Source organism: Lepidochelys kempii, chromosome 27, assembly GCF_965140285.1.
Source record: "Lepidochelys kempii isolate rLepKem1 chromosome 27, rLepKem1.hap1, whole genome shotgun sequence".
Classification (NCBI taxonomy): Eukaryota; Metazoa; Chordata; order Testudines; family Cheloniidae; genus Lepidochelys; species Lepidochelys kempii.
The window spans coordinates 10,367,353-10,384,566 of record NC_136406.1 but is presented as its reverse complement, the minus strand read 5'-3'; the positions used below and the strand labels follow the sequence as shown (position 1 = coordinate 10,384,566).

At 46.9% G+C, this 17,214-nt stretch overlaps 1 protein-coding gene across 1 annotated transcript in view; it reads right to left on the bottom strand.

The window, feature by feature from the left end:
* Positions 1-225: 225 nt before the first annotated feature.
* Positions 226-17,214, bottom strand: part of KANSL1 (KAT8 regulatory NSL complex subunit 1) — a 172,228-nt gene continuing 155,239 nt past the window's right edge. Inside the window, 8 exon segments of the mRNA XM_078850719.1 lie at positions 226-2,229; positions 3,287-3,521; positions 5,356-5,378; positions 5,380-5,469; positions 6,133-6,190; positions 10,745-10,863; positions 16,532-16,683; positions 16,977-17,138. Coding sequence (XP_078706845.1) covers positions 1,987-2,229; positions 3,287-3,521; positions 5,356-5,378; positions 5,380-5,469; positions 6,133-6,190; positions 10,745-10,863; positions 16,532-16,683; positions 16,977-17,138 — 1,082 coding nt within the window. The 3' untranslated portion in view covers positions 226-1,986.

The window sequence follows — 17,214 nt, the reverse complement described above, 5'->3', positions numbered from 1 at the left end:
TTTTCTTTTTTTTTTTTATAAGCACATTTGTGCTTTGCAAACAGAATCAGGACATTAACAAAGATCAGCTTCTCAGAAGAAAAGCGTTTCTATAGAACAAGGACATTACACAGCTCAAAGCAGGAAAAGAAAAATATTTACAAAATACAAGGTGGTTTTTTTGTGGTTTTTTTATAATGCTAAAAGGGTTATTCAGAATTTTCAACCTTATAAATAGAAAAGCACTTATGCAAAGGGATATGGTAGCATTGGTTTTTTTTTGTTTTTTTTTTTTTTTTAAAGAAACGATGACAAATCCTTTAAACTAGAACAGAACCAAAGAACACTAGATAATGTTGAAAATTGTGAAAAAACCCCAACCATTAAGCAGTTTAGCTACTATTTCTTTACGATTACAAAATGGAAAAAAAAATTATGTCCTTTGTCTTTTTTTTCCTTTTTTGGTGATGTGATTATACATAAGACAGGCACAATGCTAACAACAGGACAGGGACCAACAGCCACACCGTCAGGGTCAGAAAACATTACAGATGGGAACGGTGTGTGGGATCCAGGAGTCTCTAGAGGAGGAGGGGCCAGCGGTGGTGCCATTTTAAAGTAAAATACCTGTCAAACTTTATGATCATCAGACCAAAAAGTCCTCAAAAATGAAACTGACTAAACATTTGTTTTCAAAATTTGTGTGGAAGTGGAGTTAAGCAGTGGTGAAAAACAAGTCCTGATCTTTTCCTAAGCAAGCAGCCAAGGCTCTACTGAGCTGGACTTCGAGCAGCACACAACACTTGCTTTTTCTTAGGACTTTTTTTTTTTTTTTTAAATAGATCAAACCAATTTAAGCGAAACAAACATTAGCGGCCTATGCACTGCAGCCTACAGACTTCACATGGTGAATTGCTGAGTCCTACTCCTGCCAGCTGAACACTCCTGGCATCTGCAGCTCATCATGCTCTCTAAGCAGTAACAGTAACAACAGAAGTGACATTCTGATGGCCAGCTGCTAACCTCGCCTGAAATTTTCTAATTGTGGTGGGTAAAAAACCACAAAGGCAAATTAAAGTGTTGGTGACAGAATCACATTTCCTGTATCAAAGCGTGTACTGGTGCCAGCAGCAAGTCAGATCTCAGCAGGAGGAGTCCTGAAGGGTGCTGGATAAACTCTGCTCCTGCTGAAGCACCAGAACATGCTGGGCTGGACTCCCACTTCTCTGCCCCCCACCCAGTATAAAAACCACAGGGTGTGAACTGAACAAGACTGCTTCCCAAATCCCACTCTCCCACAGGGAGCTGTGCATTAAGCAGCTAATGAGGGGACCTCCTTTCCCCAAGTGACAGGAAGGCTTGTCCTCCATGAAGCGAACAGCTGCTCTAAAAGCAGGAGTGGAGAAAGGAAGAAATGAAGGGCAATGTAGCCTGGGGGAATCATGGAGAGAATACTTGGAACTACAACCTAGGGAACAAAATGACAGGGAGTGCGTGTGCAGGGACTGCAGATCTCAGCTCTGCACATGGGGAGAGACAGCTAGTGCGGGAGGTTGCATTCCAAAGACATCACTTTTCACCACTAATTTCACTCCACTAAAACTTTTCAGGGAGGAGGCAGCAGGCAACAGAGTGTAAGAGAAAAATACCCTTTCGCTTGAGAAAAAAATCCCCGAAGTCTGCTAGTCAGCTAAATCCTGTGCTCTAGAATCATACACCTAAGGGGGAGGGGCGGAAGGGTGTCTGGCAGGCTGCTCTCCTCCCGAGGCTTCACTCTGCTGGGAGGAAGCTGGGGTGCTCTTATTGTGTGACAAGGAAACATGGAAAAAAAAAACAAAACAAAAAAACCCAAAACAAACAAAAAAAACAGTTTCTAAACTCCTTAAATTCACTAAAAACTGTGAAAATTCCCGGCAGGATGTTTGAATATCAAACGCAGATTTCGGAAGCTTTAATGCCAAGAGTTAGTTCTGTGTGTTGGTTTTGTTCATTCCTTCCTGTCCGTCTCTATCTGTGTGCTGGCCGCTGAACTGCTGTCGCTGCTGCTGAGGAGGCCACTGCTGGGTGCCGGCTCTTGGGGCTGGGGAGGGCGGGCAAGGGGAGGGCGCCGTCCATCTCCCGGGATGACTTGCTGCCTGATGTGCGACGGGTGCAGCGCGACAACCGGTCCTGGGGATCAGATTGGTCCTCGCACTCTGTCTTGGGGTTGTAGGAGAGCGGGAAGTAGCGTCGCTCCCAGGGCTGCACAGCCTGAAGGGGAACGAGAAGCGGAGCTGTTCACAGGGAGCGCATACAGACACATGCTCAGAGGCTCTGTCTGGGTAAACTCTATGTGGTTTAGGATTCCCTTCCCCCCCCCCCCCGAGTCATCTTCCTGTTTCCCATTCATCCTTGACATATGGCAGCCCTAGCCAATGCTCTGTTTAAAGATGCTTCACATATTGTGCAGGTTCAGCCATTAGCACGGGGAGGTTCCTCAAGGGACCAGGGCAAAGTCAACTCCCCCCCCCCCCCCCCCCCCCCCCCCCAATGCTGGGGCAGAGAGACCCCAGCAGAGCCAGCACCCAGCTCTCAGAGGCCCCCTGTGACCAGTGAAGCACCTGTACGCCTGTTTTTCTAGCAGGGTCAAGCAACCCACAGCCAGCCAGGACCACAACTAGATTAATTCCCACACACACCATGAAAAAAAAAAAAAAAAGTGACCTTTTATTGATGCAAATGGGAAGTATCATTGGATATTAGCCCCCCTTACACATTAAATGGGTCACATGGACCAAGGAAGGTCTCAATTCAGACCTCCCAACAAGAATTCCCTTCTCCTGGCCGTTCAGCTTGCTGGAGAGTTTTAAAGAGTGAAGAATCACAACGTAGGTGTTAGAAAAACTAAAACACCCATCAAAGATCAATAAGATGAATGTACTTCCTGCAGAAAGCCTCATTAGGGTTCATTTTGTCGTGTAAAGTCTAGCATTGTGTTGATTTGTTCCCATGTTACTACTGTAACATGACAGGGTTCTTAGGGTACGCACATGGAGGATGAATGCCTAAAGGAAAAACTGCCAGAGAGGTCAGATCTTGCCTGCCAAAGCTGAATGAGAATGGATTTTTCCATTCAGTTCAGCAAACTGAATTTCCCATACACAGATTCTCAGCAATTCACCACAGTAAATATATTCCACAGTGAAAAACAAACCAAAAATTTGAATTTCACATTTAGCCTCAAAAATAACACAGCTTCTCAGTAACGTGTATGCATCTGGACCCTTCCACCAGCCAGAGGGGACAAGAAGTCAAAACAGTCACCCACCTGTTCGTCAAGGCCAGCCTCGGGTGTGGAACAACGGGTGTCCTCACTGGACAAGAGCCGCATGGAGTCACGGGAAACAGGTGTGAGAGGGGCAGAGTGCAGTTCAGGGCTGACGGGACTGCGTGGTGAGAATTCAGAATGGGAGTGGCAGTTGCCCACATCGGGTGATGGTGGCTGGGGAGTGGAGGGGTTCCCCAGCTGAGGGGTTGTCCGACCGTCTGCTGATCTGTAAGACCTGGAATTAAAAAAAAGGAAAAAAAACGTATTTTTTTAAGTTCCCATTTTACGTTTCACTACTGCAGTCTGAAAGTCCGCTGTCATTCTGCAAAAACCTCATTCATTGCCAGCTCACCCCCTATAACACTGTTACCACACGATCTATGTCACTACTTGCAAGGCAATCATCAAGATGTGCACGTGCCAATGAGGAGTCACTGTTTGGACTTAGTACTGCAACCTGACCCCTCCATCCAACGATCATTGTTTCGCTGCATCATGTCAAACTCCGAATAATCTCTTTGGGACAACTGTGGGTTTTTTGGGGGGAGGGGCTGTTTCTGTGGCACACATGTCTGCTACACTTCTGAGTGCTGTACAATTATAGTAGTAATGATAAGCCACCCCACAGAGTCAGACACTTAGGTAAGTTTTCCCAAGTATTCTCCTGATAACATCTGTACACTAAGTAACAAAGACATTTGTTCAAACAGCTAAATAGTGATCAAAATATAATTAAGCTTGACATTGTTTGGGGGAGGATAGGAGCCAAAACCTAAACTTTGGAAAGGGAACATAAAAATAAGGAAGCTTGTCAAAGACTTAAAAGTCAAAATTGAGGGATTTAAAACCCTTCATTAAAGGCATGCGTACATCTAAACAAAAAGGGAATCAGGAAGCAAGTAAACCAGTGTTTGGCTCAATGGCAAGCTTCAAAAGGGCTGTCTGAGGTAAACACGTCCTTCAGAATATTGAAATCCAACCCTAGTAAAAAAGGAGCATAAGCTATAGCAGGAAGAAAATCAGAAGAGCTAAGAGAGAATTTGAAGACTAAAAAGCCAAACAAAAACAGCCAAGAAATTCTTCAAGTATATCAGAGCCAGGAAGACCATGAGATCATCAATAGGAGGTCTGCTCGAACAATTAAGGATGAGAACAACATTACAAAGAAGCTAGACAATTTATCTGCATCACTCTTCACAACAGAGAATGCTGGGATATTATCTACCCCAGACTTACTCTTCTGGTAGTACAGATGCGGTACTCAGAGTTAGTTGGAGGTATCAGAAAAAGAGGTACTGGAACAAACTGATAAACTAGACAGAATTAGTTATCAAATCCAGAGGGTACACTTAAGTGTTCTGAAGTTACTTAAGAAGGAAGTGGCTTAGCTGGGGAATGAATGTTATACCCAGTACCTTTTAAAAGGTACTGGGTTATGTCTGGAGAATTACAGACCAGTAAGCCTTATTTTTGTATCTGGTAAATAGGTTGAAATGATGGTTAAAATAGAATTATTAACCATCTAGATGATCATAACATAACAGGATCTAACTACCATGGTTTCTGCAAAGTTCCACATGATTTCCTCATGCATTTCTGACATCAGATGGGGACAGACAATTTGTATGAGGACATCTCATTGGGAAAGCTCAGCCCAAGAGTTGAAGGCATAATTTTACTCACCATCATCACCACAAACGGTCTGCCCCAACTGATAGCTTATCAGTTCCATGGTCTGTGTTTCTCTACAGAAACACCATTCCTTCCCACAAGTCCAACAACACTAACCCTACTGTACAAAGGGCCATCTCAGATTCTCCAATACTACTGCCCTTTCAGGATATGAACCTCTGTAGATCAGTCTTTCGCACCCTACTCCCAGATACGCACGCCCCTCTCTGTAGAAAGATGGCACAACTGCAAGAGGGAGCTGGAGTGAAGGACAGCCTTCCCACACAAGGCTCATATGGCAGAACTGAGAGCAGTAGTTGGCACGCACTTAACATATGTTACAATGGCATCGGAGTGCTGGGACACAACAGCTGCAGAGAACATGCTGCTAGGCTTACCTGCTGCCTCGCCGCTGAGGGGGGCAGACTGGTGCTCCAGAGCCACCTTGCCCGCTCCATCTCTTCACACTTGGCATGAAGAGCAGCAAAGGCTGAATCAGACAGGTCCTCAATCTGGAAAGGGATGTCACGTTAGTGTGAAATCTTTTACACTAGGGGCTTGCCTACACAGCCAAGTTATACTGGCATAAGCCAAGGTGTGAATTTAAACTGATCTACCTGGAGGACTGTAAGAGGATATTTTTTTTCAGTTTAGCTTATTTTGCTTAGGAAGGGACATGAGCTAAACAGAATTCCAGAAATAAGAGTGTCCACACAGGGGCTCATACTGGTATAACTATATTGGTTTAACTAATATTGATAGAATTATACCAATGAAAGTGGTAAAGCTTTTCTGTGTAGACAAGACCTCAAGTCTCCCTAAAAGGCTAAGAGCCTGCTACCCTGAGGTACCTCATGAAAGAAGCCAGACTCCTGGCTGCAACTGATACACACGCAGTGAAATAAACTAGCTTCTTCTACCTCAGCAGCCTCTTCCTTCCCCACATTTTGCTGAAAAGGAGGATGAACTGATCAAACACTTCCTACTGGTCTCTTACTGCCTAACCAAGATGCCATCCTCCATAAACACAAAAAGGAGACCCCACACCTCTCTTCTGAGGTTCTTCTTGATCCTTCAGCATCTGCTTTCCAGGCACTTCACTCTCTCTTGTGCAGCACATCCTACTTGAAAGAAAGCTCCCAAATTAGTTACAGATATAAAGCGATCATCATTACCTCCTCATTGTCTTCATCAGGGTTCACTTTCAGAGCACTGATATCCACTTCACGCCAGCTGCAATACACCATTGAAATCAAGATCAACCACTGCCGTAGCAAAGCATGCAACACATCCATGTAGTCTTGGGGGGACCAGAGAGGAGAGGAGTGGTAAACACACCTCGTACATGTGTTAAATTTTGTCCCCTTAGTGAGTGGTGGCCTACAGAAAGGATAAAAACCTACTACTATTAGTGACAAATTCCAATTCAAGCAGTTATAGTCTGTAACCTAAGCTCCCCCTACAGTTTCAAATGCATGTGAAATTTTCCACGGCCGGTACTACACTGCTCCGTGATGACTGAACGTCATTCCATGCAAGTGACAACCGGTTTCTGAACATGCTCAGTAGGCAGCAGAGGTACAACCATGGGTAAAGCAATGAAGGAGACAGGATCCCCTCCCCCAACTTTGCTCCTCCCAGATGTTGTCCTTCCAACTCTCCTTCCAGGTTTTGTCCTTCCAACTCTGCCCTCCCTGTGGGTTTTTGGGGGGTGGGTGGGGGGGAGGGGAATAAAATAAAATAAGGTGGCTTTTTCTAGCCCTTCTCTTAAGACATGCCCCCCGCTGCTGTTCCTCTCCATTAAATGCTCCCCTGGACCAAACCATTCCATCTCCCCAGCCCAACTTACTCCCCAGTAAGTGCTGGTCAGCTCTTACTGTGCTGCAGCTGGCAGAGCCTGCAGCAGGAGGAGGAAGCATTGTAGTTTAGATTCTGCAGAGCTTCCCCACACCGAGCCAGCACTGGGAAGACGAGGGAACGCCAGGGGTGAAAACAGACTGTCTCTGACACACTGATATAATATTTTTAAAAAGCCAAATGATCTCTCCTGCGGTGCTGACATAACACATTCTAAACTAATTTACTGATCACCATTTTTGCTGTTTGTTCACTTTCTGCACTTCACTCAGCATGGATTTTTAAACAGTCTCAATTTCACTTTTGTTTCGAATCACTTCAGTTGTCACACACTATTGCACAGTGCTGCAGTGTTTAGGTTACAAATACTGCAAGGGAACACTTCACTTGTTTAAAAATGGTTTACACTGGAATTTTTAGAATTTGATAACGTTTCTATTGGTTGTGTGTTCCATAAAAGTTTTATTTTACAAAACGTAATATTGGGTAATGACGAGACAGCATCCTTTTAAAATCAGAAAAAAGAACAGGAGTACTTGTGGCACCTTAGATGCTAATAAATTTATTTGAGCATAAGCTTTTGTGGGCTACAGCTCACTTCATCGGCTGCATGCAGTGGAAAATACAGGACCATTTTATATACACAGAGAACAAGAAACAATGGGTATTACCATGCACACTATAACAAAAGTGATCAGTTAAGGTGAGCTATTACCAGCGGGAGAGAAAAAAAAACCTTTTGTAGTGATAATCAAGATGGGCCATTTCCAGCAGTTGACAAGAATGTGTGAGGAACAGGAGAGGGGGGGGGGGGGGAACAAACATGGGGAAATAGTTTTACTTTGTGTAATGACACATCCACTCTCAGTCTTTATTCAAGCCTAATTTAATGGTGTCCAGTTTGCAAATTAAATTCCAATTGCTGCTGAATTGCAACCATGAACACAGCCTTCCAGGAAAGGAGAAGTAGAGAGCAGGAAGCTAAATGCTCGGGGGTGGGGGGTTTGGGGGGTGTCCAGTGAGCTGTGACAACAGAAGATTCAGATCCCACAGGGGGACGGGGTCTCTGACATGTGGGTAGAGGTGCTCGAGGCCCTTGAGGAACCTGGCAGTCATGTCCTAGGGGAAAACCAACCTGCCCTCGAGCAGCGGATGGAAGGCCGAGATAGTGGCCAAGTGGACCTTAACAGATGAAAGGGACAGGCCTTGGAGCTGGAGACGCAGAAGGCAGTCCAGGATCAACTGCAGCAAGGTTCACTCCGGCCGAATGCCTTTTATCTAAGGTCCCATATGTGAACCACTTCCATGCGGCCAGGTAGGTTGCTCTGGTGTGGGGCTTTCTGCTGCCCAACAGGACCTGCTGGACGCTGGCCGAGCACTCCTGCTCTTGCGCATTTAACAATGCGGCAGCCAAGCCGTCAGGTGCAGCGCCGCCAGACTCGGCTACAGAAGCCTGGCCTGGTTTTGGGAGAGCAGGTCTGGCCACAGCGGTAGCTGTAACGGAACAGCCACCGAGATGGCCAGCAGCTGAACCAGAGCTGGCATGGCCAAGTTGGCACTGTGAGGATCACCTTTGCCCTGCCCTGCTTGACCTTCATCAGGACTCTGTGGATCAACGGCACTGTGGGGAAGGCATACGACGGAGCCCCCAACCACAGGAGCAGAAGTGTCCAACAGGGAGCCTCTGTCAATCCCCTAAATGGAGCAGAAAATGTGGCATTTCCTGTTCTGTCTGGATGCGAATGGGTCCACCCGGGTAGTCTCATCTCTGGAAGATGACACTGACCACCTCCGGATGGAGGGACCACTTGTGGTGAGACAAGAAGGTCCTGCTGAGGCAATCTGCCAAAGCGCTCTTGGCCCCAGGGAGGTGTGCAGCTACAAGATGGATGTCATGATGTACACAAAGTCCCAGAGCCTGAGGGCTTCTGGCAAAGGGCAGATGATCTGGCTCCGCCTTGCTTGCTGATATATAACATTGCCGCTGTACTGTCCATCAGGACCTGGACCACCGTTTCGGACTCCTCCGCCAACACTTCAATCTTCAAGTTTAAATTGGCAGCCACTCTTAAGGAGGGCCTGGTGCTCTTTGAAGTTGTGGGGGGGGGGGGAGTCTGCCCATTTGGGAGGGGCCCGCCACCACTTCGTTTGGAAACGACAACTGCATGGCAGAGGGAGGGGCAGCTTCCCCTTCCCTCTCTGGGGTCAGCTCCTTCAGTGTCGGAGCCTGCCGTGCTGCCCTCGGGTTGGACTCGGCACCGTGTTCCGACTCTGGTGCTTGCGGCGGTTTTTCCGAAGTGGTCAGGGAGGCATGGTGGGAGCACAGGACCGGCATGACAGGCACGCCCCATGGGTTCCAGTATAGCAACTGAGCAAGCCACTAACCCGCTGCCATGCCGCTGCTGTGGACACCGTGCTGGCCTTGTGGGTTGGTGTTGATTCACCCTTCCTTGAGAGGGGCTGAACTCCTGCTCCAACTTGGATCACTGCCCCTCTGGTGACCAGAGCGCAGCCATGGATGCCCGAGTCTGCCAACTGACCCTTGTTGGCAACCGGTAAGAAGAGGGCGAGGATCAGTGCGTGCCTGACGAGCGGTACTGGAGAGGTGGAGACAGGTGCCGTGACTGGGCGTGATCCTGCACCAGTGGGGATCGACGCCTGGGAGATCGTTTAGGCAATGGTGACCTGCGCCGTGGTGATGTCTGGTGGGAGGCTTGCCAGTAACGAGGGTACAGGGACTGATGCCTTGACTCCAGTGTCCCATGCCTCATAGGGGGAGAGTACGTCATCAGCGACCTGGGCCTTCTGACCGAAGACAGAGGTTGTGGTGCTGGGTCCTAGGCCGTGGTGATGGGAATCTACGCCTGCAGTCCAGGGACCAAGGTTGCTCCACTGCCCTATCGGGTGGTCCCATGACCGGCTTGCCCTTGGACATTGAGGTCTTAGCTGCGTCTGGTGCCTGGCATGGCATCTGCAGGGTTGCTACTTGTTCTTTGGCTGCCGGGGCTGCCTTGGGCAACAAGGGCCCTGGGAGCTGGAGGCAGATCCCTGGCTGGGCTAGGGGGTCTGATCACAGCGGTCCCCCTGATCACCCCGTGGGGTGGGCATGTGGCCTGACATAGTCCTTTGCTCCAAGCCCCCTTCCTCTCTGGTGCCAGGGAGCCCCTCTTCTTTTGCTGCTTCTTAGGCACCGGTGAGGGGAATGGTGCCAGGCGGTGGAGCCCAGTGCCGGTGGTGAGCTCTGCACTCATGTTGAGGTGCTAGGAGTGGGGTCTGGGCGGAAGGGCTCCAACACAGGACGAAGTGCAGTCTCCATGAGGAGAGCCCTCAAATGGATCTCTGGGCGAAAGTTCTTACAGATCCCACACTTGTCTTTTCTATGGGATTCCCCCACGCACTGAAAACAGCTGTCATGGGGGTCACTAATAGGCATCCGCCTGTTGCATGAGGAGCATGGTTTGAAGCATGTCCAGAGCAGGGACTAACTACCAAACTAACCTAACACTTAACTTATGGCTAACTAAGTATCTACAAATGATATACAAAGAGAGTAAACAATAGGCTGTAAAGAACCGCTAACTTTCTGACCAACCAGGGCGGTAAAAAGGAACCAAGAGGGCATAGGGCCGGGGCGCCTAATATACCAGCGCATGAGCGTGGCACTCAAGGGGGCGGCGCAGCCGACCCTACGGATACCGCTAAGGCAAAAATCTCTTATCGCGCATGTGGGCGTGCTCTCACCACCTAGAATGGAACTGACTTGAGCAGGTGGAAAATCATTGTCCTGAACAGCACTAGCAGCCATGCGGAGAGCTCCAGTGGGGGCAAAGTTTCAGGAGTATTCCGTTTCTGACTATGCTACACTTTCGACAGAGGAAACGGGAACGGGCAGCACTATACATGGAGGCTGGGGACAGACCGAAGCCATACCTCGGTGTGAGGATTTCTTTGTATTGTAGTTTCTCCACACGAGTTGTTGCAGCAACAGACATTGGGATGACAATGTTATTAATATCAAAGGAGCTTTCGCCTCTCCTCCTCCTCGGCTGCTGCAAAACAAAGACAAAAAACAGTGAGGAAAGCGAGGGGGGAACCTCAGGTTTCAACCTGGTGGGACTGCTTCTCTAAGGAGCATCGATCAGTCTCATAACTGAAAAGTTTCTAACGTGAATCGTGCACTAGCGAGGGATGCCAGATTGATGGCCTTGGAGCAATGCTGGGGCATGTCCATGGACCAAGAACAATGCACACTGCAGAAATTTAAGTGTCAATACTTCCCCAGAATGCCTCACCAAAGGCTGCCTTTGGTGTTAGAGGGGAATTGAGTCTCCTTGGTCCATTCAACCTTTCTGCAGAGTGTGCTGACAAGAAGCTCAGCAAGGGCTAAAATGTGGAGAAGGTTTGTACAATGCGGATACCTATCTGCTTTAGTGCCCCCTCCCAATCAGGGAGGAGAGCAGTTAGCAGGAGGCCTGGCCTACGAATAAAGGGGGTTCATTCAGCAGAGCTGTCAATTCCAACACCTTTCACCAGCAGGTTTTTTTTATTATTAATATTAAAAAGACAGACAATGCTCCTGCATTTAACAAGAGGAGCCAGAACGGAAATTCTAAATGGGAAAAGCCACAGCTCCCATCTATGTTACTGTTCCTTTAAGATTGCACCTTCCCTGCAGAGAGAATTCCACTCATCATTGAGTTCATGTATTTTGAAGGGGAAAATTTACTCTTTTTACAAAATGATTTTTGAACTATAGCTCTTTACTACACTTTTCAACATGTGCTTCAAGAAATTCTAGTGCTATTTAAACCTGTATCCATCCTGGTTTTAAGAGGAGGTGACTAAGGCACAAACAACAGTTAAGTGCCCAACTCCCACTGAAAGTCAATGGCAGCTGGGTGCTTAATGCCCTTTGTGCCTATGAAAATCTCTCCCAACATTCAGGTACTTGCTATACCACTGAGCAGGTCTTTCACAAACAGGTAAAACACTTGATTCTCAAACTGTTCAACTCAACTTCATATCCCCTTTACAAAGAGGATTTGCAATTTACCCTTTTATCTGTCTCCTCCATTCCCCATTGCATGGAACATGTGGCTTTTACTGTGAAAATTAAGTCATGCAGGCAACTGTAATTACACTGCATAAACAACACAAGAAAATAAGAAAAGTTGGGTAATATGTTTTGAGGTGCTTAGATAAAATGTGCTGCAAAAGCACAAGCATTAGGGATTAATGAGCCTCACAGAATCATAGAGGGCAGCTCAACAGTACTGCTACCTACATGAAAAAATTGTCTCCCGATTTGTTTAAAACAGTCATGTGACAAACATCTGGAGGTTTCTATTGTTTACCTCCTCAGAGATCAGTACTGAGGTGTGAAGCAATGCTGACCAATCAGAGAGCATATGCAAATTTAGGTTAACTGACCGGACTAAAAGTCACATTTATCCCCTGGATCTCTCCTGCCCCTTTGGAATTTTAAGTTTAAAAGGTAAAAAGTTTTACACTTTGGATATTTGTAGACAAAGTGGAGAGATTTCTATTTCTGATGGAAACATTCAGAATATACTCGAACTAACAGGCAGACTCTAAGTAGTACATCTGAACCCTACAGCTTTTGAGGACAAGATTCCTAGCAAGTCTAAGGATTATTTGTAAGATTCCTAGTAATTCTAAGGACTGGGGGGAGGATCAGCGGTCTAAACGGACATAAATTCACCACTTGTTCTGAAACTTGCAGGTCTTTCCCACACTTTGTTAGTTTAGTTCATGGTACAATTAAAAGAAAACGCCCAGAATTTTCAGACATGTCAGCTCATCAAGCACTGACATAGTCCCAGGGAACAAATAAAGAATTAAGTGCAACTCTAAAAGAGACCAAAAGCCAGCAGCAGCCAGCATTAGGAACGTTCAGATTAGGCAAGCTACCCCTCAAAAAGCTTTCCCATTCCTCAAGTGCAGCCCAGGATCTGACGAGGGCAAGGGATGGCCTCAGTGAAAAATAAGTAGCCTTCACAGAATCGTATCACAGAAGTTAATGGGTGCTCCCTGCTTCTAGCACACCCCTAAATTATTTTTGGAGGCATAGATGTTTCTTTGGCCGTGACTTTATCCCAGCTGCCAGAGATGGCAGGGGGTAAACCCAAGGGCAGATGGCAATGGTTTGATGTGCAAAAGGGAAAGGCAGCTAAATTGAACATAATGCTTCAGACAGACTGCTTGATTGTCTATGGATTCCTTGCCCTGGAATTTATTTGTAGAATACCTTTTTATTGCAGGAGGTATCATAAAACTTACTATTCCACTTTGACTATCAATGAGAAAGACTTGAGTTAGTTCACAGTGAAATAAATGGCTGGGCCTTTGTCCACTTCCTAGTAGACAGGTATCCTCCTCATAGTAATTCCCAAAGCATGCCTTCTCTACAAACTCCCCACAGGTCAACTTGGCTTTAATCAACAATCTGTGACAAATGGAGAGAAGAGACTGGCAATGTCAATGGCTGAGGTGAGCAAGGAATCCAATCACAGGTAACGCAAGGAGTTTCTACGCCACTAGGACACAGTTGTAAAAAAAAAAAAAAAAGTTAAAAAAAAAAATTAAAAAAAAAAAATCTCTCTTCTCCAACTCCAAAGCATCTACAACATTCTAACCACCCACACTATTCTGGCTGGTAGGATGCTTTATAAACCCATAGCAACTAGTTCTGTCCCAGCAGTGCTACAAGCGGTCCATTCAATCTGAGACCTCTACATGTCCTAGCTAGTGCAAGTTTGTGACAAATGCTTGGAACCTTTATTTAGAGGGGATTTTTACTGCCTCACTTGGAGAGGCAAGCTGCTGGCACCAATCATACAAGCTGGGTCAAACAAACTCTGTTCAGGTCTCTGATTATAAGGATAACCATAGATGCTAAATGTTTTGCTAACTATCATCTGTTCTAGAACATTCCCTGTCTGGGCACAATAAACTGAAGCAGTGAAGGAAAGGCCAATTCCAACACCTCATTCTCAAGTTCCGTGGCCCATTTCCAGTCATGCTTCAGACTGGATCATGGCACCAAAGATGCTAATTACAGAAATGGACAGAGGCCAGCTGTCCTTGCTGATGTTGCTTAACAGTTCAGCAGAATTCAATACTGTTCATCATGAGGTCAATAGGATGTCAGGATCTGGGAATGGCTGGAATCACATGGTTCTAATCTTTCCAGTCAAGCTATTCCAGCAGTTAGTGCTGGGTGAAGGTTCCTCTCTGATGTGAAATCCCCAAAGGACCATATCCTGCTTCCTCTTCAATATTTTTGCAAAACTGAAGATCACAAGGAGATATGGGCTACAGGGGCTGTTGTGGTCTATCTGACTGGGCACAAGGAAAGAGGAAATGCTTTTTTTGCCTCTGTCTTCACTAACAAGGTCAGCTCCCAGACTGCTGCACTGGGCATCACAACATGGAGAATAGATGGCCAGCCCTCTGTGGAGAAAGAGGTGGTTAGGGACTATTTAGAAAAGCTGGACGTGCACAAGTCCATGGGGCCGGACGAGTTGCATCCGAGAGTGCTAAAGGAATTGGCGGCTGTGATTGCAGAGCCATGGGCCATTATCTTTGAAAACTCGTGGCGAACGGGGGAAGTCCCGGATGACTGGAAAAAGGCTAATGTAGTGCCAATCTTTAAAAAAGGGAAGAAGGAGGATCCTGGGAACTACAGGCCAGTCAGCCTCACCTCAGTCCCCGGAAAAATCATGGAGCAGGTCCTCAAAGAATCAATCCTGAAGCACTTACATGAGAGGAAAGTGATCAGGAACAGTCAGCATGGATTCACCAAAGGAAGGTCATGCCTGACTAATCTAATCGCCTTCTATGATGAGATTATTGGTTCTGTGGATGAAGGGAAAGCAGTGGATATATTGTTTCTTGACTTTAGCAAAGCTTTTGACACTGTCTCCCACAGTATTCTTGTCAGCAAGTTAAAGAAGTATGGGCTGGATGAATGCACTATAAGGTGGGTAGAAAATTGGCTAGATTGTCGGGCTCAACAGGTAGTGATCAATGGCTCCATGTCTAGTTGGCAGCTGGTGTCAAGTGGAGTGCCCCAGGGGTCGGTCCTGGGGCCGGTTTTGTTCAATGTCTTCATAAATGATCTGGAGGATGGTGTGGATTGCACTCTCAGCAAATTTGCGGATGATACTAAACTGGGAGGAGTGGTAGATACGCTGAAGGGCAGGGATAGGATACAGAGGGACCTAGACAAATTGGAGGATTGGGCCAAAAGAAATCTGATGAGGTTCAATAAGGATAAGTGTAGGGTCCTGCACTTAGGACAGAAGAACCCAATGCACAGCTACAGACTAGGGACCGAATGGCTAGGCAGCAGTTCTGCAGAAAAGGACCTAGGGGTTACAGTGGACGAGAAGCTGGATATGAGTCAGCAGTGTGCCCTTGTTGCCAAGAAGGCCAATGGCATTTTGGGATGTATAAGTAGGGGCACAGCAAGCAGATCGAGGGACGTGATCGTCCCCCTCTATTCGACATTGGTGAGGCCTCATCTGGAGTACTGTGTCCAGTGTTGGGCCCCACACTACAAGAAGGATGTGGATAAATTGGAGAGAGTCCAGCGAAGGGCAACAAAAATGATTAGGGTCTGGAACAAATGACTTATGAGGAGAGGCTGAGGGAACTGGGATTGTTTAGTCTGCAGAAGAGAAGAATGAGGGGGGATTTGATAGCTGCTTTCAACTACCTGAGAGGTGGTTCCAGAGAGGATGGTTCTAGACTATTCTCAGTGGTAGAAGAGGACAGGACAAGGAGTAATGGTCTCAAGTTGCAGTGGGGGAGGTTTAGGTTGGATATTAGGAAAAACTTTTTCACTAGGAGGGTGGTGAAATACTGGAATGCGTTACCTAGGGAGGTGGTAGAATCTCCTTCCTTAGAAGTTTTTAAGGTCAGGCTTGACAAAGCCCTGGCTGGGATGATTTAATTGGGGATTGGTCCTGCTTTGAGCAGGGGTTGGACTAGATGATCTCCTGAGGTCCCTTCCAACCCTGATATTCTATGATTCTATGAAACCCATGATTCCTGACTCTGCTAGTGATTCACTGTGTGAAGCAGTTCAAGTCTCTTCATCTCTCCACTTAAGTCTCCCTACCTGTAAAAAATGGAAATAATGGTGGCCCACCTTTGTAAATCAGTTTGAGATCTACCGATGAAAGAGGATCATAAGTGGAAGTATTTTGCTGGCATCAGCATACTGACACCCAACTATGTGCCTCCTTCCCATCAGATTTAATCATGGCCCTCCCTAGGCTCTCTCAAAGATTGGCAAAGACTGGGACTTGCACTAAAGCTGAAGCTCAACCTATGGAAGACAATTAAAATTATTTGGCAGAAGGTAGCATTGAGAATATTGAAAAAATCTAATTACTCCACCAGTGGAGAAGGGTCAACCAACCCGGGTCAATCTGAGAATCTTATTAAGATTACAGTTTGCTTTTAGAATCCCAGAATTCACTAGTGGTCAGCAATACTATTAATCTATGGCTGACTCTCAGCCCCAGCACTGGGAAACCACTGAGTAAATTCAGACACTAATACTTGAACCGTTGTTTCTATCCAGAGTAGAGGGAAACCTGGATTGCTGAGAGCCAAGCAATCTCCAGAGCAGGATAGCAGCTCAGCAACCCCTCCAGATGCATGACCATGCCCTGATCAGATACTTACAGACATGCTGGAGGCGCCCTGTGAACTTGTGCTGGCAGGAGCAGAACTGTCAGAAGATGTGGACAGCTGCCGCACTATGGGGCTGTGGGGCATAGAGGCCGCAGTTGCTGATAGGTAACTTGGGCCTCCGACATCTGCGTGATGCTTTAACACTACAGGAGAAGACGACAAATGGACAATGACATTAGGAAAAAAGGTTACACCACATGCTTAAAAGTAACCATCGAGGACCACTGTGCATGAAGTAGAAGCTTCCTCCGACTGCAGCTGCCAGCTTTACAGGCCCTGGGGGAATAAGCTGTTAGAGCACACGGGGGATAGCTGCAGTAGTGACAGCAGCTCCTTTATTCCCAGAAGCAGCACACTCCCCTTCACCAAGGGGAAAGAGGATGGGAATGCAGCAAAGCCCAAGCTCCCCCCGTGAGACCTGGCTGTGGGAGCCTACCTTCGCTTCTCTCAGGTGAGTAGTCCCACAACTGCTTTTTGTCATGTGCAGGAGGCAGGATAAGTGAGCGCTCTGGCACTCTCTTGGCCTTGGGCACAGCCATTAGATCGTCTAAGGGCTGCCTGTGTGCCTTGTTTGGTTGGATTTTGTGATGTGAGCACTCTGAGGAGGGGAACAGAAAAAGAGCTGTGAAATGTCGGCTTTCCCCTCTCTTTCTGTTAGCACAGGAGATACAGCC